This window comes from Lytechinus variegatus, chromosome 4, assembly GCF_018143015.1.
Source record: "Lytechinus variegatus isolate NC3 chromosome 4, Lvar_3.0, whole genome shotgun sequence".
Classification (NCBI taxonomy): Eukaryota; Metazoa; Echinodermata; class Echinoidea; order Temnopleuroida; family Toxopneustidae; genus Lytechinus; species Lytechinus variegatus.
Window position 1 is genome coordinate 6204364 of NC_054743.1, and position 22847 is coordinate 6227210.

The 22847-nt window shown below is 35.1% G+C and overlaps 1 protein-coding gene and 3 non-coding genes across 4 annotated transcripts; 3 read left to right on the forward strand and 1 right to left on the reverse strand.

The window, feature by feature from the left end:
* The first annotated feature begins 4767 nt into the window (after positions 1 to 4767).
* LOC121413254 (cell surface glycoprotein 1-like) lies at positions 4768 to 9777 on the forward strand. Its single transcript, XM_041606009.1, has 3 exons — positions 4768 to 4991; positions 7020 to 7163; positions 7517 to 9777. Exons 2-3 carry the CDS (start codon positions 7127 to 7129, stop codon positions 9724 to 9726), a joined length of 2247 nt encoding a protein of 748 aa, XP_041461943.1. The 5' UTR covers positions 4768 to 4991; positions 7020 to 7126; the 3' UTR covers positions 9727 to 9777.
* TRNAK-CUU lies at positions 6041 to 6113 on the reverse strand. The gene has a single exon. It is a non-coding gene; the product is annotated as a tRNA-Lys (tRNA).
* A 12145-nt stretch (positions 9778 to 21922) lies between the features above and the next one.
* TRNAK-CUU lies at positions 21923 to 21995 on the forward strand. Its single transcript has one exon. It is a non-coding gene; the product is annotated as a tRNA-Lys (tRNA).
* A 688-nt stretch (positions 21996 to 22683) lies between these two features.
* On the forward strand, positions 22684 to 22756 carry TRNAK-CUU. The gene has a single exon. It is a non-coding gene; the product is annotated as a tRNA-Lys (tRNA).
* The last annotated feature ends 91 nt before the right edge of the window (positions 22757 to 22847 follow it).

The window sequence follows — 22847 nt, forward strand, 5'->3', positions numbered from 1 at the left end:
CTATTTTATTTCTGCATTCACATAAAAAATGAATAAACAACATGACATATACAAAGGTTAATAAGAACGTAACAAACAGTAATACAATGGTTGTAATATAAGCAATTTAAATAAATATCAATAAAATGCATTATTCATTTAACAAAATGATCATTTAGAGGAATGCAGACAATGATGTAAAAAAAAAAAGAGGTACTAGATCATGTATTTCTTTATTGATCAAGTGGGTTCCTAATCAAAATAAAATGAATGCATAGTATATATCATAGTAAAAACCCCTGGTCAAGCATGAACTGGCTAGAAAATTTCATGATATAATCTTTGTAAGTAGCTTTCTAGTATCCAATTACTAAATTTGTTAAAGTAAGTGCTCAAATTATTATTTTAAATAAAAACAAAAATGTTGCTGAAAAAGGGATCTAGATGTCACATTCGAAAGGTGGCGGATGAGAAAATGCCAAATCTAAATTCTGACAGAAAAACTGCTACACTTTTTTATTATTGGCAAGTTATATGACACTCTCATTCACACTTCTTTACCAAATCTTTAGACAAACTTTAATGTCAGTGCAATGCATTAATTTGTAGAGGCAAGTTTTGTTTTGTTTCTTCATTCGCATTGATGTTTCACTTTATATATGATGTGTATACAAAGTGTCTTGCTCTGTTGCATGTAGTGTGTAATAATGAAAAATAATACACATGTATACAAACTGAAATTCTCATTTATGTTTTAACTCAAATTTATGTTTGAATGCAATATGTGTCATCCTGAGAAAATAACATATATAGAAAAGCTTGGGATTTTTTATTTTTTTTTTACGATGACAAATTGAGGGTTTATATGAGTCATAGAATTTCAGGAATGATTAAATTTTTAAAAGTAAAAAATACTTTTCCCAGAACCAAACGTCAAAGAAAAGCTCAGGGTGACTTTTTATTTCTGCAAAGTTCAGTGAAAATAATTCAAGGTTTTTTAAGTGACCTTTGATTTATTTGTATAATTGACCTTCCTGAAGTTAGTAAACTCGGGATTGATACCCTACATTCAGATCAGTTCATCATAGAAATATATATTTTTCTGCTCTGGGAATAAAGGCTTGTATAATGAACTGGGATTTGATTCAGACACTGGTCTTAAGTTGTGGTTAAACTATAGATAGCCAAATGTAATAAAAAATCTCTGACAGCAGTGATTCAGATTGTTTGCGCATTTTGTATTGTATTCATTCCAAACTGGGAATAACAAAAATATTTTCCCAGTAAAAATATGAGGAAAGAACAAGACAAATGCCCAATGCAAATAAAAAAAAATTGGAATTTACTACTTTCCGTAAATTTAATATGAACTTGTACCATTTCAAAAATTAAACCAGATTTCAGCATAAGGGCCAGGGAAGTACGTTGTACAGATATGTAACGGAGAGTTTGGATTTGAAAAAAAAATGTGTAAAAGGTAAAGATCCTGGTAGAGATCACCTGTCTCCCATTATGAAAATAAAAAGTGGTGTTTTTTAAACAATTATGATTTTTGTAAAGTGCCTGTGAGGAATATTTCTTGTGTCGAGAAAGAAGTGTTTCTAAGTTTGATATCATTTGTGATTGACCATGGGTCATAAAGATATGTAAAACAAACATTTGCCTTGATGGTGTTTTACAATGGTGTTCATAAGTTATGCATGGCTTTATGAATGATCGGTGATTCTTATCTTTTGAATTCTCATCTTTTGAATTCTCATCAGCCGAAGTCTGATTTGATGAAAATAAAATTATCCTTGTTAAAAAGTATATGAATGTCAAAATTTTTTGGGTGAAAAAAAAAATTCAGCAGAAATAAACTCCGATTATTTTTAAACAGAGAAGATCTATAATTTACATGTAGCACAAGAAATGGGTTGCCAATCATTTATAAAGCTGTTAGAGTTTAAAACATCGTCATGAAACACCACGGAACAGTTTTACAACCCTTTTTTCAGATATTATGAGGCCCGTCATATTGTGGATAACAGAGAATTGGTTAATGAGTGAATGTTTGCAATCATGATTGTGTAACATGTTGTTTATTGATTAATTGCTATTGTGTTGTGGTAGATGAAAATGAATGTTGATCAATGATGAGTGGTGTATAAGCATTGGATGAGAGATTTAGATCAGAATACAGGGGGGGGGGGGCTGGTAACCGGACGTACTTGATGGGACTTGTTGGCATAGTAATATGAAGGTCTCTTTGCAGAGAAGGGTGGATGAAGTGATTATTATTCTTTCCATTCTGTGTGACTCACATCTATAATTGATTTTGAATTGTATTATTCAAAGTAATATGGGACAAGTCCACCCCAACAAACAAATTATTTGAATATAAAGAGAAAAATCCAATAAAAGTAACACTGAAAGTTTCATCAAAATCGGATGTAAAACAAGAAAGTTATGACATTTTGAAGATTCGCTTAATTTCACAAAACAGTTACATGCACATCCTGGTCGGTATGCAAATGAGGAGACTGATGACGTCATCCACTCACTATATCTTTTGTATTTTATTATATGAAATATTAGATATTCAAATTTTCTCCTTATTGTCAAGTGAAGCAGTGATTAATTCCTCTCTATACATGTGGAATTAGCATTGTTTAATACTATAATATGGTTCAGTCAAGTCGGTCCTTGTGGTCAAATCTGTAAATATTGTATAATTCAAACAATAAAAAACAAAATAAATAGTGAGTGATGGACATCATCGACTAACTCATCTGCATGTCACTGAGTTGCACATATCACTGTTTTGTGAAAAATAAACGAAACTTTAAAATGCGATAACTTTCTTATTTTACATCAAATTTTGATGAAATTTTCAGTGTTATGCTAGTTTGATTTTTCTCTATTTATTCAAATCAACATTTTGCTGGGGTGGACTTGACCTTTAATAAAGACCAAAGCTTATGTCACTTCAGACAGAAGGGGACAAGGGGTGGCCTTCCTCTGTGATGTTTTAGGGAAAGAAATCATAAGGGAGAAAAAAAAAAGAGAAAGGGCATGGGCAGAAAGAAGATAAGAAGAATATAATAATCGGACTCGGTTTTACCCCTATAATTCTATTTTCGAAAATAGTGACTTCCTTAGGTCGTTTTGCCCCCCTTCCTCCCCCCCCCCCCCCCCCATTAAAGTTTTGGCTCTGCCACTGGAATATATCCAAAGCCTGAAAAGTCATAAAAATTGGTAAAAGAAACTCTTTCACTAAAACCACTGTATCAGGGAAATTTGTGATATATTTTGATCTATTTTTGTATACATTGGAGAAACGGATTATATATTTAGCACGTGGCATAGATTTGATTTTTCCCACATTGAATGCAACAAGAGTTTGAAACATCAATTAAGATGGGGTTCATGCTTGAAACGAATGCAAATCGTGGCAAGTATCAATCAATGATAAAACAGAATACATGCCTATATCAGTGCATGGTGGTGATGATATTTTTGCTCCCGCCTCAAATAAAATACATATTTAGATTCTAGCTCCAAGTTACGACTATAACATGCTCATTCTCCAATCTCCATTAGTAAATTATTATTTATCTTCTTTATTTCTGCTTCTGATCAATGTTCCATAAACAGCCCCCCCCCCCCCTCCACCAAAAATGTGGTTGATTTAATTTGTACCCGGAGGCTAGTTATACAAGTCAGGATAAGTTCATGGCTTTGAAACTGTTGATACCAGCGCACCGTCCAGTAGATGTGTGTAGCCAACAAATCAATACTCAATCAATGATTGTATTCCTTTGTGATTTAACCACACGAGGACATCTTATTGATTTTCTTTTGATATACGAACACTGGGGGACTTGTCCCTTTTGTCTTACATGACCAAGTTTGCAAATAATGGCCGAACTATGTTAGACAAGACAATGTTTACACGATATTTCATTATTTCTGCTCTTCGCCCATTTATCTTTTCACAGTTTTCGTGATGCCCATTGCCCATGCATGTGAAAGATACAATCATTTATTTGCAGTTCTCTTAATTCAGATGAATAGGGATATATTATATGAAAAAGATTTATGAATTTGTAGAAAAACTGGAATATTATGCGGTCCGTGTGGTAATACTTAAATCTTGGACCATGTCACTCTCAGTTATTTTAGTGCTTATTTGGTAGACCTATATGTACCCCCCCCCCAATACTCTAAATCGCAAAAAAAGCATGACTTGAACACTGGATTTTTGAGCTCGTTGATATCCAACTAATTAGATAATTTTTTTTTTATCTCAGTCAACAGCCACTCTGCGAGCCCAAAGTGCGCGAGCGAAATTTGAATTTTATATAATGACCTGCAGGAGCTAACAGTAAATGGATGAGAAATTTTTTCAAAATTTAAAGAGTGAAAATGCTATTTTGGAGCAATTTACAGCTTAAGCAGTCTGCTTATGACATCATTAACTATATATTCTTTCAACCCTCAAAATTCCTGAGGGGCAATTAATGCTCCCCTTGCCGCTGCCCCCCCCCCTTCACCGCCACTGCATGTATATCATTTTCTTAAAACAGATAGCAAATTAATTAATCATCAGAGGAAAAAAGAAGTCGAAAACAACTGTTGGTGACATTCTTAATGAGTGCATCAAAATATATGTATATACTTTTTAGTAAGTTTAGCAATTCGTGTAAGAATCATTCTCTGCGGCTAAGACTAATCCATGTAATGTATCTGACGCGTTAAAGATTTTGGTCTAATCAATGGAGGTCTATTCTTCTCCGACCATATTCATGTATCGGTCACTCTTGGATACCTCTATAACATATCGTTTGGTCAAGGTGTTGCCTTGGTCAAGTGTCCATTGATACGAAGGCAAACAATCATTCCAAACATCATCATCTGAATACGATACTCTCCTTATACTCGTAGCTCTTTCACGTACAGTACCAGTTGGAAGTATACATTGATTATCATCTACTTTTAATCTAAATCATTATACCAGGACTAAGGTTAAGGTAAGTTTATAACTTGTATTACTATTTATTGCATTTTTTGTCAATTAAGAACTTCTGCACAGACTACAAGCTGTTTTTTTTTTCATTGATAAACAGTTGAGAAGAGTTGAGGAGAAAAGTTCTCTTGTTTGTAACCCCGTTTGTATTTGTCATAAGAAAGTCGATAGAAACATTTACCTTGACATTCAAGATCTTCAATTTCTGTCGTTTCTTCTGGAATTCTTTGTTCTTATTTCTTCTACTTATTCTTTTCCTTGCTTTCATTCCGTGTTATTTCTCCTCACATCTTTTTATTTTAATTATCATTCTAATTCCTTCTCACCATCATCTTGTTCTCTTCTTTGTCATACTATTACACAGGGGCTGACCAGGCAAAAAATTGCAATCATAATGGTCATTTTAACGTTTTTGTACATGGTTTTGGAAAAAAGTGGGGGAGGAGCTGAAGCCCGGCCCCCCGATTCCGCGGCCCCTGTTTTTTTTTCATTTCTTTTAGCTAATTTCCTGCTTCTGCTTTCTCTGTCTTCTATTACATTTTTGTTCTTCCTTTTCTTCGTCGTCTTCATCAACAGAGGCCTATATACCTTTTTCTCTTACATAGTCTGAGTCTGATGTACTCCTCCTTTTCCTTCTTCTTCTCCTTCTTAGTCTCTTTCTTCTTCTTCTTCCTCTACTACTTTTTTAAATTAATTTTACTCATTGTAATTCATTTAAATCGATCTTTAGTAATATATACATACATATAAAGGGGCCTAAAGTTAATTTTAAGATTTCTTAATGATGATTTCTATTCAAATTGTCTGCATCCCGTGACGTCACCGTAGCTTCGCAACCATCTGTACTTCCTGAAATCACAAAGATTTAGGGTCCTTAATTTGAAGAAACTAACTGTGTTTTAAAGAATTGTATTCGATACGCACCGACATACCATTTCCCGCTAATTTATACCGACATTAGCCAAAAACTTAATGTCTGTCTACTTTAATTCTACATTGCAGAAACTCTAAGAAGGTATAGTCAATCATAATTAATCCAAATTGCAAAATGTTCGCCCAATGTGGGGCTCGAACCCACGACCCTGGGATTAAGAGTCCCATGCTCTACCGACTGAGCTAACCGGGCTAGTTGGTCAATATGTTATCTTACAACTTTGAAAAATATCTTCAATTCTTCCAGTTTTTCTTGCTTTCTCTGCCCTCTGTCATTTCCTTCCTTATTTCTTTTCCCTCTTTTCATATTTTGTTTTTGGGGATTCTTTTTCCTCCCTTCTTTTAATTATATCTCTATTTGTCTTCCATTTCTTTTCGTTTTTTCCTTAAATCTTTTTTTAAAATCTTTTTCTTTACTATTCATCATTACCTTTCTTAATCTTCGTTTCTCCCTTTCCTCATCATTTTATTTTCGTTCAACTGCCATGACTGCTACAAAACTTTTAAAATATCCCTTTTCTGTATTTCTCCGATATTCACTGTGTATTTTTTTTGTTTCTATAATCAGTAAGCCAGTATTTTTTTTGTACTTGATTTTAAACAAAACACTTTGTGGAATAGCAAAATAGCTTTTTAGAAAAGTAGGCATGTTGGTTTATTTCATAAAACTTCAGCAATTTTCCTTTTATTTATTTCATTTTTAGTCAAGATAACAGAAAGCTTTGCATATACCAAATTACAAAATGTTCGCCCAATGTGGGGCTTGAACCCACGACCCTGGGATTAAGAGTCCCTTGCTCTACCGACCGAGCTAACCGGGCTCGATGCAATCATATGTTTATTAATCCTCTCAGATGTGTACACTTCGCAACACTTTCACCGTTTTATTTCCCCCTTTCATTCATTCTTTCATTTGAAGCACTCGAGAAGTCCTGCCTACATGCACAAAAATATACTGATGCCAGATATATTTTAACACTATTTGGATGGCATCTGAATCAATTATACCGAAGAATAATTTTCATTTCATTTACCCATCAGATCCGAAAACAGGTTCTGTTCATTTAAATGTTATGTTTCCTTCCTATCTTTTTAACAGGAGATAAATCAGCAACAAGAAGAAGAAGAAGAAGAAGAAAAGTAAACTGAAGAAACCATCTCAAGGGAACAATATATTTTGGATATTAAAAGAGAAGATAGAGCGACATGGGATGTGGAAGCAGTCAAAGTGATGTCATTTCCGGTAAGTGTTTTAGAAATAAAAATAATTCAACAGTAAACTGTAATAAAATAAATACGAAAATATTAATTATATTCATACAAATTATCGTAGAGATCATAAAATGTACGAAACACCATTCAATGAATTTTGCTGATTGATTCATGCAATGAATGTTTAATTTTAGGAATAATTAGTGTTTGATTATTTGTTTTATTGTTTCATTAGTGTTGTGAGACGACGTTCATCACTTAGAAAGTAACAAAACAAAACAAATGCACGAAAATAAATGAATAAAGAAAAAAAGCCAACACTTTCGCCATGTTGAACGACATAATTATTTATAGTATCACTTCATTCTCTCATCATACCTCCAGAAAACTCAAATGGAACCGCGTACCACCCAGCAAGGAAAGACACGAAGACCAAGGACAAGGAGAAGGCTGATGATAAGGAAAGAGCTTCATCGTCAGACCCCAAAGAGATCAAGAAAAAACAAAAGTCAACCAAGAAGAAGCAGAAAGAGGTAAAGAAAATTGATTTCGAAACCAAATCAGCTCTTCCGCCCATAAAAACCAAAAGACCACCACCGCCGCAACGTGAAACTAAAGTAGATGAAACAACTCAAGAGGAAAAGAACGAAGAAAAGGCACCTGAACGGACATCCGAAAAATATCCCTCTGGGGAAATAAAATCGGAGCCGACATCGACAGAAACAAAAGCAGAAGCTTCGAAAGAAGTGGCTCCGACGGATAAAGATGCAAAGGAGAGTGAAGACAACGAGAAAACAGTACAGTCATCAGCTGAAGAAACGACTGTAGCAACCAGAGATACACCAGCTGCTTCTGAAGAGAAAACTGCAGCAACAGAAGAGCCAGTAGTCTCCACAGAGACACCAGTCGTTAATGAGGAGAAATCACCATCCGTTGGTGAAAAACCTGCATCAGTCGATGAGAAGCCAGAAGCTGCCGAAGAAAAACCAGAAGCCACTGATGACAAGAAGGAAGTCATGGACAAGAAACCAGAAACTACGGATGTGAAACCAGGCGCTGAAGAGCCGAAAGCAGTCATTGACGATAATCCATTATCAGCAGAAGAGAAACCGGGCTCGGAGGCAACTGGGGAAAAAGAGCAAGCTGCAGCCGAGAAGACAGCAACTACAGAGAAGGAAGAATCTACCGATGAGACAAAGGCAACGAATGAAGAGAAACAAATGGCCACAGAAGAAAAGCCAGCAGCCAAGGAAGAGAAACAAAATGTAACTGATGACAAGCCAGAGTTCACCGAAGAGACGCCATCATCCAATGAAGAAAAGTCTCCAGAAGCTGACGAGAAACCAGCAGCTGTGGATGAAAAACCAGCAACCACCGATGATAAACCAGCAGATGCTGAAGAGACGCAAACGTCAGATGAACCGACACCTGCTGTCAAAGATGACGCACCTTCAGGGGTTGATGAAACGTCACCTGCGGGTGGAGATGAAACAGATGGTGCCAAAGAAGCACATTCCACTACCGAAGATGCTCCTAGTGCTGGAGGAGAGATACCATCCGCTGTTGAAGATAGAGCGGATGCTGATTCATCAACGATAGCTGAAGAGAAACTGACAGGCTGTGATGACAAACCAGTAACCAATGAAGAAACGCCAGCATCTGCCGAAGATGTACCACAATCTAGCGAAGACAAACCGGAAACCACTGAAAGTACACCTGCTACCACTGATGATAAACCAACAACCGATGGTAATCCAGAAACTACCGAAGCTAAACAAGAAAATGCTGAAGCTAAACCAGAAAATACAGAAGCTAAACCAGAAGCTACTGAAGAAAAAACAGAAACAACTGAAGATAAACAAGAAACTGCTGAGGCTAAACCAGCAGCCAGTGACGACAAACAAGAAACTATCGAAGATAAAGCGGAAACTACCGAAGACAAATCGGAAAATACCGAGGACAAGTCAGCAGCTTCTGATGATAAACCGGAAACCACCGAAGAAAAAAGAGAAACAACAGAAGACAAACAGGAAACTACCGAGGACAAACCGGAAACCACCGATGACAAGCCTTCAGCATCCGATGATAAACCAGAAACCAACGAAGAATCACCATGCGCCACAGAGGTTTCAAAGCCTGAAGAAAATCCCGTAACCCAAGACGCAGCTAACACTGAAGAAACAGCTGCTTCTGAAGATGCCCTCAAGTCAACAGAAACACCTGCAATCGAGAATACACCTTCCGCCACAGAAACACCTGCACCCGAAAATACACCTTCCGCCACAGAAACACCTGCAACCGAGAATACACCTTCCGCCACAGAAACACCAGCACCCGAAAATACACCTTCCGCCACGGAAACACCTGCAACCGAGAATACACCTTCCGCCACAGAAACACCAGCACCCGAAAATACACCTTCCGCCACAGAAACACCTGCAACCGAGAATACACCTTCCGCCACAGAAACACCAGCACCCGAAAATACACCTTCCGCCACAGAAACACCTGCATCCGAGAATACACCTTCCGCTACAGAAATTACAACTACAGAGGAATCAAAACCTTCACCGGACGAGAGTAAGAAGACATAGGTTTATATAGATGGCAAGACAATAACTTTTACTAAGCAATATATCATTCCATTTTTCCTGCAGAGTCATGAGGAATGACACAGCTTTGCATCGTAATGATTGCATGACGCCCTTTTAATTTCTGATTCGACCATGTAACGTGATGAAAGTTATAATTAATGACTGTTCGGATAAATGAGACCTGTCTTGTCGGAAACACAACTGATGTGAATTGATTGTCTTGAATAAAAGACTAACATTTGACGACCATGCAACAAATTGTTCTTTTTTAATGTTTACGTCAGACGGTGTCAGATGGGGGGGGGGGGTCAATCTGTCGAAGTTTCAACTGCGTGCCGTCTGTAAGCGTTAACCCATTGTTAAGCGAAACCGATTGGTAAATTTTACATTTATAAATATAAACTTAAGGGCAAGTATTCTGAAGTCAGGCTTAATTTAAATTCTAGTTTTAAGTTGTGGTTTAACAATGGAAAGCCAGTTGTAACGTAAATCTGTAACAGTAAAGGTTAAGATGTATCAGCTCATTGACTCACAAATCTTTCTTAACTGTCTGGGAAAGATTAATAAGAGCACATTAAACATAAGAAGCATACAATGTAAACATAATTTTGACATTATTGGCCTTCTATAACTTTAGCACAGAGTTAGACCATGGTCTAAGTTAAACCTGACGTCAGAATACGGGCCTAAAGTAGTCAATTTACGGTTGGGATGTACACCAGTACCTGCTAATCAAATGGAAAAGAAACTTAGAAATATTTAACACGTACGCAGTTGTGAATCTAAGTCCAAGAAGACGGCAACCTTGCACAGCATTTAAATATAGATTCCGTGAATCTGTCAATGATTTATGTGTTAATAGAATCATCTTTCACATGTTATACTTCCACCAGTACTCCTATACTGTCAAGATTGTAATTATGATATTGTTCTACAATAAGAATTTATTCCCATTTCAGCATTATTTTGACGTGTGTAGTATAAAATATCCAATGGTTGTGTATAATGTGACCAATGAGGATTTTTTTCGAGGGGGGGGGGGGGGGGGTTAGTTACGAATGGAGGTCAAAGGGTAGAATATGAAAATATGAAATATGTTAAAATTTCATTAAATAAAAAACATATATGATAAAACAAATATTCAAACAGAGCTTATCTTGAAAAGAAACATTACTAAGAAAAAAGGAAATGTAAATTCATTCGTTCTTCAATTAATCATGTATCATGGCAATTTTTCTTTACTTTACTACACAAACCTCTTGAACCATTAGTATTTTTTTAAATTACATCTTCATATATATTTAAGAAAACATGAATGATGCGTAACGAATGATTTCTGGATCATATTGGGTCGGGCAAACATGTTATATATCATGTACATAAATTCCATCGTTATTTATTGTACAGAAATGTTTTATTTAAGGAGTTCATTTTATGTATATAAAATAATCATGAACAAATTAACATCGATTTGTCTTTCAGCTTTCCTGATTTGTGAATGATTCTTTCAGTCGATTGGACAGGGACGTGGGAGCAGGAAGAGTTGCATTCGAACTCAACAGAAAACAAACAAGCAAAAATCCAAAATGCGCTCCTCTGATTGGCTGAAAGTCAAGCTGTGATTGATTATTTTGGAGTTGCGTTTGATTACAACTCTTTCTGCAACGGCCCCGTAACACAAAGGTTAGTGACTGATCGCTAAATGAATTGGCCTATCAAGATCATCGTTGTATGCGTATTTTGCTCAGTAGACTGACTAGGAACCAATCAGGATTGCTCTTTCAAATTAACGATCAACCTTTGTGTTACGGTGGCACTGGTGGTTCGTTTGAGCAAATGGCCTTTCTGATTTTGTTGACATTGTATCATGGTTGACTTAACATTTATAAGATTGACTGTTAGTCTGATTGATTGATTGATTGATTGGGTGATTGATTGATTGATTGATTGATTGGGTGATCGATTGGTTGATTGATTGACTGATTGATTGATTGATTGTATGGTAGATTGATTGGATGTATGGTAGATTGATTGATTGTGTAGTAGATATATTGATTGATTGATCGATAATATCTTATATATCTAAATATAATATTTTATACACTAGACAGTTCGGTTTTCGTTCTGGCCATTCTACATCTATGGCCCTACTCGAATTTGTTAATTATATTAATACAGCTTTTGAAAATAAGAATATTGGTCTTGGAATATTTCTAGATTTGTCGAAAGCGTTCGACTCAATAAATCACCATATTTTATTACGGAAGTTGCAATTTTATGGGTTTAGAGGAATTTCTTTAGCATGGATACAGAGTTATTTATATAATAGAAAACAATTTGTATGCATAGATGGTATTAATTCTAGATTGCTAACACTTAATGCAGGAGTTCCGCAAGGATCCATTTTAGGCCCGTTATTTTTTTTATTATATGTTAATGATATGCAATATGTAACCCCAAACTTTCGTCCAATCATATTCGCAGATGACACAAACCTTTTTGTATCTGGTAAAAATGCCCATGAAATATCTAATATAATTACTTTGGAACTACCAAAATTGGAGATGTGGTTTTTGGCTAATAAATTACTGGTTAATTCTCAAAAAACTAATTATATGATATTCAAACCAAAAAATAAAAAACTCTTTGAACAAATCTGCGATGTTACAATCAATAATTTTAATATACAACAGGTACCAAACACCACATTTCTTGGAGTGACAATTGATGAAAATCTTACTTGGACTCCACATATTAATGTCATCCTGCGAAAGATCTCGTATGCAATTGGTATATTATACAAAATAAGACACTTTGTTCCTTTGAAAATATTGATTAATATATATAATGCTATTATCCTTCCCCATCTGTCTTACTGTATTGTAACGTGGGGGCATTGTGCTAAAATTCTTCTAAATAAATTGTATGTTCTACAAAAAAGAGCACTACGTGCAATTACAAACTCTCATCCGAGAACTCCATCTGGACCTCTTTTTAGAAAATTTAATATGCTAACTATATTTCAAATACATGAACTGCAAGTTGGATCATTTATGTACATGTATAATAAAAACTTGCTTCCCCATATTTTTTATGATATGTTTAAAATGACAAAGGACGTCCATACACTTAATACAAGACATGCTAATAACATGTATATTCCTCTGTTGAAATATCAAACTTCACGTAAATCTGTAAAATATTCTGGAGTAATTACTTGGAATGCAATACCTGATAATATAAAAATGTCCCCATCTATTGCCTCATTTAAACGAAAGTATAAAATGCATCTCATGAAGGAATCTTAAGTAATATATAATTTACCCATCACAATTCAGACATAAATGTACCACCCTTTCTCTCTCTATATTATGTATATTTCAATATGGCTTTGGAGCCCAGCCTTTGAAAGGCCAATGGCCTCTGCTGGCTCCCCCATATTCTTGGTATTGATATTCATATGTTTTCTTTTTGTAAATATTTGATTGTATTTGAATGTTTTTTTACCAGAAATGGAAATAAATGAATGAATGAATGAAAAATGAATGATTGATTGATTGATTGATTGATTGACTGACTGGCTGGCTGGCTGACTGACTGGCTGACTGACTTATTGATTAATTGATTGATTGATTGATTGATTGGGTGGTAATTGATTATTTTCGACATGGATTTGGAATATTCCCTGATTAATTTGATTGATTGTTGATTGATAGCTGATTGAGAATAATTTTTTTTATTGATTTGCCTGATTTTGACTTATTCAAAGGTCAGATCCCCCCAACAAATGTCGATTTGAATAAATGGAGAAAAATCAAACTAGCATAACAAAATTTCATCAAAATCGGATGTTTAATAAGAAAGTCATAGCATTTTGAAGTTTCCTTTTTTCACGAAACAGTGATGTGCACAGTTCAGTGACATGCAGATGAGATAGTCGATGGTGTCCTTCACTCACTGTTGCTTTTGTGTTTTTTATTGTGTGAAATAAAAAATATTTCATTTTTGTACATTTGACAATAAGGACCAACTTGACTAAACAATATAATATTAAACTACGCTAATTCCACATGTTCAGGGAAGAATTGATTGAAGTTTCAATGACAATGAGGAGAAAATGAGAATATTTACAATAAAATACAAAAGAAATAATAAGTGGATGACGTCACCAGTATTCTAATTTGCTTACCGACCAGGATGTCCATATAACCATTTTTGCTAAATTAAGCAAAACTTTAAGATGTCATAAAACTTTCTTATTTTACAACCGATTCCAAAGGTGTACCAGACAAATAACCTGATGACGCCACCATGAGTCCCCATCAAGTACTTTATTGATTTAATACCTTCTATAACTATTGGTGTTTTTGGGGAGGGGGTGGGTTAGGGGTAGGATCTCCAAACCGACCACAATGTCTTTAGTAATAACATCTAATTTGTGTTGGCATTTTTGGTCGGCGGGACTATAGCATGACCCTTTATCTTCCTTTCATTTCCTTTTATTTCATTTCATTTTCTTTTCATTTTCATTTTCGTGTTCCCTTTCATTATTCTATATCAAACAAACTTTCAAAATGTCCCTTATCCCGTTCACTTATGTCATGATTTTCAGTTCGGTTGGGATATTTCATCTGTTTTTAAATTCATTTATTTATATTTTTTTCTTTAGTTAATATGATTTTTTTTATCTAGTCAGTAATTCATTTCATTCATTTGAATATTATCATACATCATACATGACGACTTGGAGGGCACAGGAAATGTGCATTCATATGAGCCCCCTTAACAGCAAAACAAAAACAAACAGCAAAACACAACACCATGCCCCCCCCCCTTTAGAATTATCTCTTTCCTCCCTTGGGCATACATAATTTTTTTTATTTTACATGTATAGAAATTTTGTTCATTGTCATGATTACAAATGTCATATGTAATATTAAATTTATAGTCTCTAGGGACCATGTGGAGCCGTGATATGTGCAAACGCCGAGACCATCACATTGTATGTTTCGTTGTGATTGTTATAAATCATTTGCACCAATTCATGATTGAGACTGAGAGATAGAAACATTACCATGGCATGTTGGTTCTGATTATAAACCTTACCCAAGAGTTTATTTATTCCATGCGCTCACGGGCATGACGGGCGTGAAGGCAGTGCTATATACATCTATATTTAGATGTATCGAGAAGAGTCGAAAGAGTTATCTGGAAATGTTGCTTTATACTGGTTTAAAGCCAGTTTCCACTTCTTTCTCCTCTCTCTCTCTCTCTCTCTCTCTCTCTGTCTCACGATCTCTGTCTCTGTCATTTTCCCCCTCTCTCTTCGATCTCCCCTACCCTTTGGTCTATACATTCTTTATCTTCACTCTTCCCTTCTTCCCTTCTCCTTTCTCTCCCTTTCTTTCTTTTACACCCTCCCCCTTCTCTCTCTCTCTCTCTGTTAAACTTTCTATTAACAAGATATCAAGTATGAATTAGCTCTTATATGGTTTTCAAATGAAGCAAAACCAGCCCCGCACACCGCACAGATAAAATAAAATAAAAATGTCAATACCTACAGAAGAGTACATCAAAGATATTTAAAAAAAATATATATTAATGCAGCTTAATGAATAATTCGTGAATTATTTTTGATATTTGTAATTTCTGTTTCCATTGATTCCATTTCAATAACAGAAACAATTTCAAAACCCAGCATCCTTTTAAGACTCATCGGTCTTTTTTTTTATTCAACCATCACAGTACTCGACCCAGTTCATGATTCCAAAATTTTGATGAAACATGTCAACCGAAGCAATCGCTCCTGTTCTGATTGTGACGTCACGATGTATGATTAATGAGAAAGATGAGCATTGTTGTCGTAACGTACCAGAGATGAAGTGATGCTTGGTGTACTGCGTTCTATTAAGGGAGGATGCGCTCCAGCCCTCTCATTACTTACTTGACATGCCGATTATGAAAGTGATGACAGGGATGAAGGCGGAGATTATTGACAGATTAAAGAAAGGAGAAAGACAGAATGTGACAACGAACAGACAGCAATGTGGCGAGAAATTCCCGGGAAAAAAAGAGGAAAAAGGACAAATAAAGATGCTGCTAAGAAAATAATGTATAAGGAAGGGTAAAAATAAAAAGACCCCACCAAAAAAATGTTTCCCGAGATTTTATTAAAATGTACTATGCATTTGCAGTAATCATAATCAGATTTAGTCATCCGTTAAAGTATTACATTTGCATTTAAAATGCTAATACGACCCTGGATGAAAAAAATGTATAATATTGTATTAAATAATGCTCGGAAAATGGCGGTGAAACTTAATGCTGTAAGAAACCTCTGTAAACTATGTGAAGTTCTTATTAAAAACGCTTACTAGCATGCTATGTTGTCTTGTGATGAAGACATAGACATAAACATAATAACAAACAAATAAACAAAACAATATTACAATAAATTCTTTTCAAAACCTGTTTATTTTGTCTTTCTATATCTCAAATAGTTCCACTATACTGGTGGTGAAAGAGGTTGGTGCTCTATAACACCCAAGGTGATAAATAGGGTCAATAAGAACAAGAAAGAGAAGAAAATCATTAAAAAAATAGTTTTGGGGAAAAGATGGAATATTATTGAAACAAAATTTGTCATTCTAAAAATGACTGAAACTCTCGTTTGTGTCATTCCATCGACATTAGCAGATACTTCAATAATAATAATAATAATATAGGATATTTATATTGCGCACATATCCACCTTGTTAGGTGCTCAAGGCGCTCCTATATTACCCGGCTAAGCTAGGCGTTCATAGCGCACACAGCTTCTTAAGGAATCACTTCCTACCGGTACCCATTTACCTCACCTGGGTTGAGTGCAGCACATTGTGGATCAGTTTTTTGCTGAAGGAAATTACGCCAAGGCTGGGATTCGAACCCACGACCCTCTGTTTCAAAGTCCGAAGACTAATCCACTGGGCCACAACGCTCCACTCCACTTTAACATCGGGCAGGCTAAAGAAACATCGCGGCAAACAAAAACAAGCTTTCTACAACTTTACTTCGCTTAAATTCTTAATGTGTTTTATTTTTGCTTTTTTTTCAGCATTTCAATATCCCCCGTTTTCCTTGTAATTTTTCTGATTAATACCCTCAAGGAAACAATACCATTATCAATCACGAGATTAAAAACTTTCCGAATCACCTTCGGTCAAATGACCTCTCTTTGTATTTCAATTTGTAAAGTGACCTTTGTTTTTAATCTAGCGTTCTCTGAATACATCCGACAATGGTGATTTTCGAAGAAAAAAAATCTGTCTTCTTCGAAAGCATACTCACCCGAGATGAAGTAATCAAAGTGCGCCCGCTAGAGAGTCTGATATATGTCCCTTAAAGTAACCTCAGATTTTGGCAGGATTTGGACAGCTTTACCTCACCTGGGTTGAGTGCAGCGCAATGTGGGTAAATAATCTTAACACATTTATTGTTCATGATTATCTAAAGTGTCAAATTTTTACATGGAGATGATATATTCCTCATGCGCAAAACGATCCCAAACATATAAAAGTATGAAGACTTCAATAATGTCCAACCCTACTCAGTGCACCAAACATGAATATCTACCCCACACCAATAGTACTCATGATTTTCTTTGTTAACCCCTCCACCTCTCTCTCTCTCTCTCTCTCTCTATATATATATATATATATATATATATATATACTAGTATACATGTAAATATCATATCAAGGGCGTAAATTGCACATTCTGAAAATTCAATGTAGATTCAACAAGATCGAATCAAATAAATTTTCAACTATGGTTTAAAATAATCTTGAAATCAAAACTCAAAATGAATACGGGTGGGGGGGGGGGGGAGATGGGGATGAGTATGTGATATTGTTTTTTTACAGAAATAGTGTCAGAGTGTATCACCATCGTCATCATCAACATCATATTACCATTGTAGTCGTAATCATCATCATCATCATAATCATTATCATCCACCCTAAACAATGTTTTAAATTATTCTGTGTTATCTCAAAATAGCTCTTAATGAATTTAAATAGATTTTTAAACCAAAATCATCTCCGCACCAAACCAGTATAGCATGACTCTTGTAAACCTAGTACACTCTAAAAAACACTGAGTAAAGTTTACCCAGCATTGGGTAAAAAGAGAATGTGCATGTTTGCTTGGTATTCGTTTTTTTATCCCATATTGGGCAATTTCAACGCAACATTGCGTAAAATTTACCCCAAAAAAATCTCTTTACCCAACCAACATGAAATGTTCCCATTTGACCCAACATTTGGTAAACCTTTTTAGAGTGTACCTTGGATTTCATAAACCTCATTCTAGAAGCAGACATAAATGAGATTGATCTTTGGCAGCGATCAAGGGGTAATTGAGATAATGATATTTGATGATTGAATCCTGTTATCATTGCCTAAGACCATTGCTGTTTTCTCTCCATCAAACGAATTCTAATCCAATTCGGGTTCAGATATTTGATTCTGGATTAATTTTTTACTCGGCGCAGAAGGCAATCCCCCATTGGCGTATTTTGAATTGAAAGTACAACGAAAAGAACAACGACCTTTGAGCTTTTATATTAATCAAAATGAATAGTTTTCTTTCAAAAAAGTAATGTTAATGCTAATTTGAATCAGTTCTACATTCACAACGATGGTACGTCATTGTGGAAATAACGTATAAGAGGTTCGACTATTCGGCTGTTCGACTGTGACAATCACTGCAAGTTATGTGTTAAGACTTTTAAAGCTTTATTACAGAACATTTATATCAAAAATGAATATATATCAATTTGGCATAAGATATCAATATCAAAAGATGAAATGGATTTTGCCGAAACACCCTCAAAAAAATAATATAATGATTAATAAATAATAAAGGCCTAGATATTAACTTAAAGTGACATTAATCTAAGCCGAGCCATAATTTATGTGAGGAATGATTGTTAGAAACTGCGAATTCTCAGCTTGAACGAATGATTTCTAGAAGAGAGGATTGAGAATTCAATTTGAGGAGCGAAGGACACGGTTCATGTCTCGCATGGTTGGCGTTTAGCCCGAATCTCTGGCTGGGTAGACCATCTGTCGACAGGGATCATCGAGGGTGGTGAAGAAGAGGTATACAATTCTTTCATTTTTATTTCTTTTCAATCATGAAGGAGGTTGAAAGATTGGGCTGTCGATTGGATATGATTAGATTGATACTCCTGAGTGATTTATATCCATAGAGTTAAATACGTACTATATAACTCTATGTTTATATCATAAAGTCTATCGTCGTGAACAATTAGTGATGTTGTAAAGTGGTTGGATCCACAAATCTCTTCGCGCTCAATGGGATAGATGGAATTTATATGTTACTGATTATAAGGTGACGCGGCCTATATAAATATCACCCCCCAAAAAATCGAAACAAATGTTGTGTGAATTATTTTTCTACGATTTTCTGCCTTTTCTGCGTCGTCTTGATCCATTATTGATATGTTGATATAATCTATTTTTTCACTTCAAAATCAACAAACAATAAAAAAAAATAATGCGAAATATAATATAGCATAATAACATTAAATAGGAACCTTCTGGAAAGCCTGGTTTGTTAATGAAGATTCCTCTAAATAAGACCGTATAAGTGACTTAAATATATTTACATATGCATTAAGATGTCAATAATATACAAATAATTCATATATAACTTCATGTAAACTGAAATAAAAATGTCATATGAATTATTCTTAATGAATTAATAGTTATAATTATAATTACAATCTTCCTAAAAATAACAGACAAAATGAGGCTGGAAAAAAGGAGAAGAAAAAAGTTAATCCAAAGGCATATTACAGAAACAGAAGATAATTGCACTCTTAAAATAGTTGGGCAAAAATGCCCAACTTTTATCCAACCCTGGGCAACATTCTGTCCACACAACTATTAGTTAAAATCCAATTGTGTAATGAATTTGCTCAATTGGATAATAATTGCCAGGAATATATATATTTTTTACCAACATATATTACCCAACACAGTGGACAGTATATTACCCAACATTTTGAGTGTGTATCAAAACGTTATACACAGATGACCAACGCCACCAACGCATACATGGCATTTTACATCCATTGCTTATGTCATCGTCACACCAACAAAGTGACCCCAGTAAATATATACTTTATTACCAATGACATGACGTATCAGTCGGTTTTGTTTGTGCGACTGTATCTTCCCTTAGCTGACTTGATAGCTATAGATTTTTTTTCTTAATCTATATTTCTCAAAGAACATTCAATACTGAAACCAGCTTTTTAGTCGTTCCCTTTTCCAAACTTTCGCCGTTTTTTTTTCAGAGATCGGCTGCTTGAAAGGAAACGAGTTAAATCACCTTTAGAGCATGTTCGTGATCTACCAAACTACTGCAAATTTAACTGTTGGATAAACTGTTGTCTTTTAAGCATGTCGCTAGAAATAAACCCTCACACCTCGCGATCACGCTCTTCAAAGAAACCTCTAACATGAAATGCTGAAATCTAAATTAGTTTGAAGGACAATAACTTCTTGAGTGACCATATAACGAGAGGAGAGGGTTAGAAAACGATATTTCTGTGACATTTCGTTCGTCATCTCTGTCCACTATCGCGAGAGTATAGTACCTCTTAGCATGCAGCATTGAAATCAATTCAAATCCGCCATATAATACACGGTTATAAACATCTCCTCTAGAAGTACTTGGTAAACGATGTTCTCTCGAGTTCGCTTATATCATGCCTTGCCCTGAGTCATAAACAAAAACACTCATAAAATGGCCCAGGTATATGGGTGACGACTTTTGCTCCCTATTTCTTATATTAACCATTTTCCTATCCTCCGATTTATTTATAGAAACAATGCAATTTGAAAGCACTCTCGATAAATTGAACATTTTCCCTGCCATTTCCTAATGTCATAACAGTATGAGCGGGAAAACGGTCTAATTTTGGTGTTATTCCCTCAGCTCGGACGTTTTCTTTCAATCACTTTAACGACCTGCTCCAAAAGTTCGCAATCATCAGAGAGCGACATTTCCCCCCAAATCGAAATTTTGTTTAAACTAGGGTAGGTGACCTTATGTAAAACATCATCTTTCATGATTTAGGTCTGTAAAGGTCTCACTGTTTCAGAACATTCGACACATTTACAACACATCCTGAAAATGTGAAATAAAGCCCCCCCCCCCCAAAAACAAATGTAACAAATAAAGTTTAACTTGTAAATGTGTGTGTGTGTGTGTGTGAGAGAGAGAGAGAGAGGTTGAGGGAGAGAAAGATTTGCCATTAAAAAAGGCTAAACTTTACCACCCACGAGTAATATGTATTTGGGGTTTGTTTGGAATATACGAAATATGACATTTTGTAGCATTCTATAGCCATACGTTAAAGAGTATTTTTAACATAGGCCTATTGTACTAGTATTTGAAGAGTTAATTTAGAAATCAACTTTTCTTACTTAAGAAAGATGCGATCTGAAACATTTATCTAGACGTGATACGAAGCAAAACAATGTCTATTTCTGTAATATTTCATTTAGGTGATATGCCTACATTCGTAGGCAAAACCTTGACGACTCCCTCTGCAAAATATAGTTTACATTTTGAAAAGGCCAATAAGGATTTATATACATATCGATCGACTTTCGAACATAGATTAACATAAATGCTAACTACAATTTTTCATGTTTTAAAGGCCAAACGTTGACATTGTGTGGGTTTTCATATTTCGCTATAACAGATCCCCACATTTCATTCAATATATTTCTTCTTTTAATGAAAGGTTTAGTTGTCTTGGGCACAAAATGAAGACGTAAAATAAAATATTATATAATGATTAAAAAGTATTATCTATCAATTGCATTCTTAACGAGTACATAACATTTACAAATGGAATATTTGTGATAAAATAAGCAGATGGCCTTAATGAATAATACAGATCAGCATGAAACACACCAAAATAGTAGAACGTAATTTGATTTTCTGCTAAAAAGTATGTCATACATTTTGTGGAGTTTGTTTAAGTTGGGGAATGCAATATTAAATGCCACAAACAAGGCGAACTAATTAGTAAGAATAACTCATGCAGTGAAAGTATGGGGAATTATTGGGGGTTAATGAAAGATAATGACATAGCCATATAACAAATCATCTAGCCCGGTTAGCTCAGTCGGTAGAGCATGGGACTCTTAATCCCAGGGTCGTGGGTTCGAGCCCCACATTGGGCGAACGTTTTGCAATTTGGTATATAGTACATGATTCTCTTCAACCATGATTTAAAAGAGAAAATGTATTAAAAATATATATATATTGCTGAAGTATTGTTAATGAAATCATGGACCCACTACTCTATTAGAGTAGTATATAGGTCCATGGTTAAACTAATAGGCCTACCTGCATGCAGCTATCTTTTTTTTGCAATCTCACATTCCTATGTAATTGTGGAACAGTGTTTGTGTGAAATCAAGTTCGTAAATACATACTGAACACTGGCTCACCAATTAAAGAAACAAAAGCCTACACACGGCTGGTGAATAATCGAAGAAAGACAGGAGAAAACGAAGACAAAGCAGTCATGGGAGGAAAAGGAAAATAAAATAATTATGATTGAGATGAGAAAGGAGAAGCGCAGAATCAGAAAGGCCGATGATCATAGGAGAAAATATTTAAAAGAATGTGAGAAACACCTTCAGAAATGGAAGAAGAAAGAAAAAGAAAGAGAGAAGGAGAAGAACAGGAGTAAAAAATGATGATGATAAAGAGAAGAGAGGAAAAAGGTTAATAAAAATAAGAAGATGAGAAAAAAGAAAAAGGAAAGGACAGGTGATAAGGAAAACAAGAAAAAAGAATGTTAGGTATCTGATCTTATTAAAGTGTATATTTGAGAGGATGACAAGCGATATAACAAATCATCTAGCCCGGTTAGCTCAGTCGGTAGAGCATGGGACTCTTAATCCCAGGGTCGTGGGTTCGAGCCCCACATTGGGCGAACATTTTGCAATTTGGAATATGCATGATTCTCTACAACCATTTAAAAAATAAATTGCCGAAGCATCGTTAATTAAACCATGTATGTACTT

Bases quoted from the DNA above. Each gene is read 5' to 3' on its own strand.
- LOC121413254 (XM_041606009.1), top strand. From the start codon at position 7,127: ATGGGATGTGGAAGCAGTCAAAGTGATGTCATTTCCG. The intron at 7,164-7,516 runs GTAAGTGTTTTA...TCATACCTCCAG, and splicing joins TCAAAGTGATGTCATTTCCG to AAAACTCAAATGGAACCGCG.